Raw genomic sequence first — 3,355 nt, forward strand, 5'->3', positions numbered from 1 at the left:
AGAAAACATTAGGTACTGACCACCACTTCCACATTTAACCTACACAGCGAAGAGATAAGAGAAGGTAAACATTTACATTCACTCATTGTGCTCTCAATGCATTGCTCCAGACTTCCTGATGGTGAGGGAGCAGAGAGACCTTGAGATCAGCAGAGAGTGGGCAGGCATGTGGAGTGGTGCTCTTTTGGAGTTGTACCTGATGTGAAGAAAGGCAGGTACAGCCATGATGAGTGCCTCACATTTTTGGTTGTCAAATGTTTTACTAACAGTATAAGATTTAGAGACTAGTTAAAAAGAGGTTGGAGAATTTTACTTAAAACAAATCATGTAAGGTCAAAGTTAGGCATTAGACACGCATTATATTTAGCAGGAAAAAAAGAAATCAATATATGTATAACTGTATTTCTTTTCTTCTCATTTTTCTATTGACAGAGCACTGTTTTAGCCAAAGAACTATCATGAATTCTTCCGCTGCAAATTCCACCAATCCAGTGTTTTCTTCTGCATCAGCAAATCTTGGAATTGCCATCCTTTCACTGGCTTTTGTCATCGGATTTCCTGGCAACGCATTTGTCATCTGGACTATACTGACCCAAGTGAAGAAACGCACGGTCACCTGCATTCTCATATTGCATTTGGCTATTGCTGATATAATAGTGATTCTTACAGCACCAATCTTCCTGCACCTCCTATCCACTCACAGCTGGGTATATGGCAATGTTGTTTGTAAGTTGTGTCATTACATTGGTAATGTAAGTATGTATGCCAGCATCTTCTTGATCACTTTCATGAGCATGGACCGTTTCTTTGCTGTATCCAGACCATTCACATCTCAGAAGATCAGAACAAAGCCAATTGTGCGGAGTATAGTATTAGTAATATGGATATTGGCAACTCTCTTTTCCATTCCAAGTCCCATTAACCGATCAGTAGAAATAATAGGTAACAATAAGCTATGTATTACTGTCCAAGGTGAAGGAAAAGGTCCTCAACGACATTTAGTTGTCCAGTATGTGCTTGAGACTATGATGGGGTTCGTAATCCCTTTCTCAATGATCCTTTTCTGCTATATCTACATTGGGCTTCGGCTACGCAGGGCTAAGTTTCAGACCAAACACAAGACAAACCAACTGGTCATCATGATTATCATAGCATTTGCCCTCTTTTGGCTTCCTTATTTTATTGTGAACATAATACAGGTGTTTGGCGAATTACTCTCATCAAATAAATTAAAGTATGCAGCTCAGTCTGCTAGACCTAATACTACAGCTCTAGCCTTTCTCAGTAGCAGTGTTAACCCAATTCTGTATGCATTTGCTGGTGGCAACTTCATTAGGACTGCTGGAATAGGCTTTATGGCCAAACTCTTTGAAGGATCTGGCTCCGAAGCCAGCAGCATAAGGAAAGTCTCCCAGGTCCTCCAACAGAGAAGCAGGAAACAATCTACAGAGCAAGGGAAACTAAAAGAAGCTGTAGAGGAATGAATATTGTTTGCTGGCTACAATCATAAAACTATTTGTAACTAAACTCAGATGAAAAAGTCTTATCAATATGCTGCCAGGCATCAGGAATGTCCTTTTGCAGACATTTGCCACTAAACGCAGTAAAGGTCTGGACACATTTTGCATGGACAAGGGCTTGGACCCCAGACTGACTCTTGGACCTGCTACTGCAGTCTAACCTTTCATAGGAATTTAAACACACGCATCTCCTTTATGACACCCCCTGTAATCTGAAAGGTCACACAAACTACAAAAAAAGGATGAGCTCTTGCTACTGTTTGAAGATAGCTTGAAAATAACTGCAGTACCTCCAATTTAGTTTATTTTTGTTGTTGGTCGTGTTGCATGCAGATTTTCTCTAGCTGTATTATTTATAAACACAAAAATGTTATGTTAAACAGTCATTGTGCAAAAAAAAGAAAAATAACACACACACACACACACACACACATATATATATGTATAGATAGATAGATAGATAGATAGATAGATAGATAGATAGATAGATAGATAGATAGATAGATAGATAGATAGATAGATAGATAGAAAACAAAAAAAACATGTGTTGACTACCTGTAGGGACGTTGAAGGCCTTCATTGGCTGATATTGTTTAAGTGCTGAAAATCTCAAAGGGTCATTACTTCTGTTTATTATGCAGCTGAATAAAGAAGATTTTACATCAGCTTGGCTGCTGTTTACAATTCAGTCTTTAAAAAATTCCATTCTTAACCTTCTTAGCGGTATGCCCAACACTGTGTTGGGCATACCACTTGCTTGAATTACAATTCCCCCACAAAGATTCTAAAAGATTTAATGGCCCCACAAGCTGTAGCTAGCACTAGTAGCACTCATAGTGATGACCGGAGCTGTGCGGGGAGGCTGCACTGATCGCTGCTTAAGCATATTCGGGGGAGCAGTGGCGATCGGAGGGTGCCGGTTGCTTATGCTAGCTAGCCTAGTGCTAGCTACAGCTTGTGGGGGCAATAAATCTTTTACAATCTTCAGGGGGACTCTAACTGCAAAACCTCCTGAGCGGCATAACCCTCAGGAGGTTAAACTGAAAATAAATATACGAGACTCTGCTCTATGTAACTAATGTTCTGTTTAGCATTAGTACATATCACGATTTATTATCTCTCAAGTTTATTTTCAGCTTCCTTTCATCAGCTGTAAAAGTAAAAAAAAATGCAATCATGTAACTCAAAGATTGGTGGCGCCCCGAAATTTGCATTGTTTTCCAGTGGATTGGGGGGAGGGGAGTTAGCCGTAATAGGGGTGGTTAAGGTTAGTTGTGGGGGAAGGGGGGTTAAGGTTAGGTATCGGTAGAGGGAGGGTTCAGTGTGAGAATAGGTTAAGTTTAGCTGTAGTAAAATATTGGTCAGAGCAGGAGGAGGAAGCTATGTCACGCTTCCGTGCTGAAGCTGAGAAAGATGAGGTGTTCTGTGTTAAATAGTCAACTACGTCCTGACAATATTGGGTGTTGATGGCACGTGCCTTCTTCTGAACACTGTACTTTGGTCGACGGTCACACGAAATCACGACAGCACAACCTCGAACAGACCTGCCAAGTGGCCTGCTTCTGCCTTTTGTTTTGTCCATATTGGGGAGGACGAAGTGAAAGGTATGCACTGACTTGACTAATACAATGTGCAGTCACACAGGTGCAATTAACAGGTATGCACAGAGTGGTATATCACACTCACATTGGTAGGTGGGTGCACTGAACACAACAGGTAGGTATATGCAGTGATGGGTATTACAATGTGCACCTGTCACACACAGACAGGTAGCGGACAGGCACAGTGACACTGTGTGCGCTCAGCTCACGTAGGTAGGTGGGTGCACTGTGAAC

The 3,355-nt window shown here is 41.3% G+C and overlaps 1 protein-coding gene across 1 annotated transcript; it reads left to right on the top strand.

Moving 5' to 3' along the window:
* The first annotated feature begins 458 nt into the window (after positions 1-458).
* LOC137529271 (leukotriene B4 receptor 1-like) lies at positions 459-1,484 on the top strand. Its single transcript, XM_068251216.1, has one exon. It carries the CDS (start codon positions 459-461, stop codon positions 1,482-1,484), a length of 1,026 nt encoding a protein of 341 aa, XP_068107317.1.
* Positions 1,485-3,355: the final 1,871 nt, after the last annotated feature.

Source organism: Hyperolius riggenbachi, chromosome 1 (genome assembly GCF_040937935.1).
Source record: "Hyperolius riggenbachi isolate aHypRig1 chromosome 1, aHypRig1.pri, whole genome shotgun sequence".
Taxonomy (NCBI): domain Eukaryota; kingdom Metazoa; phylum Chordata; class Amphibia; order Anura; family Hyperoliidae; genus Hyperolius; species Hyperolius riggenbachi.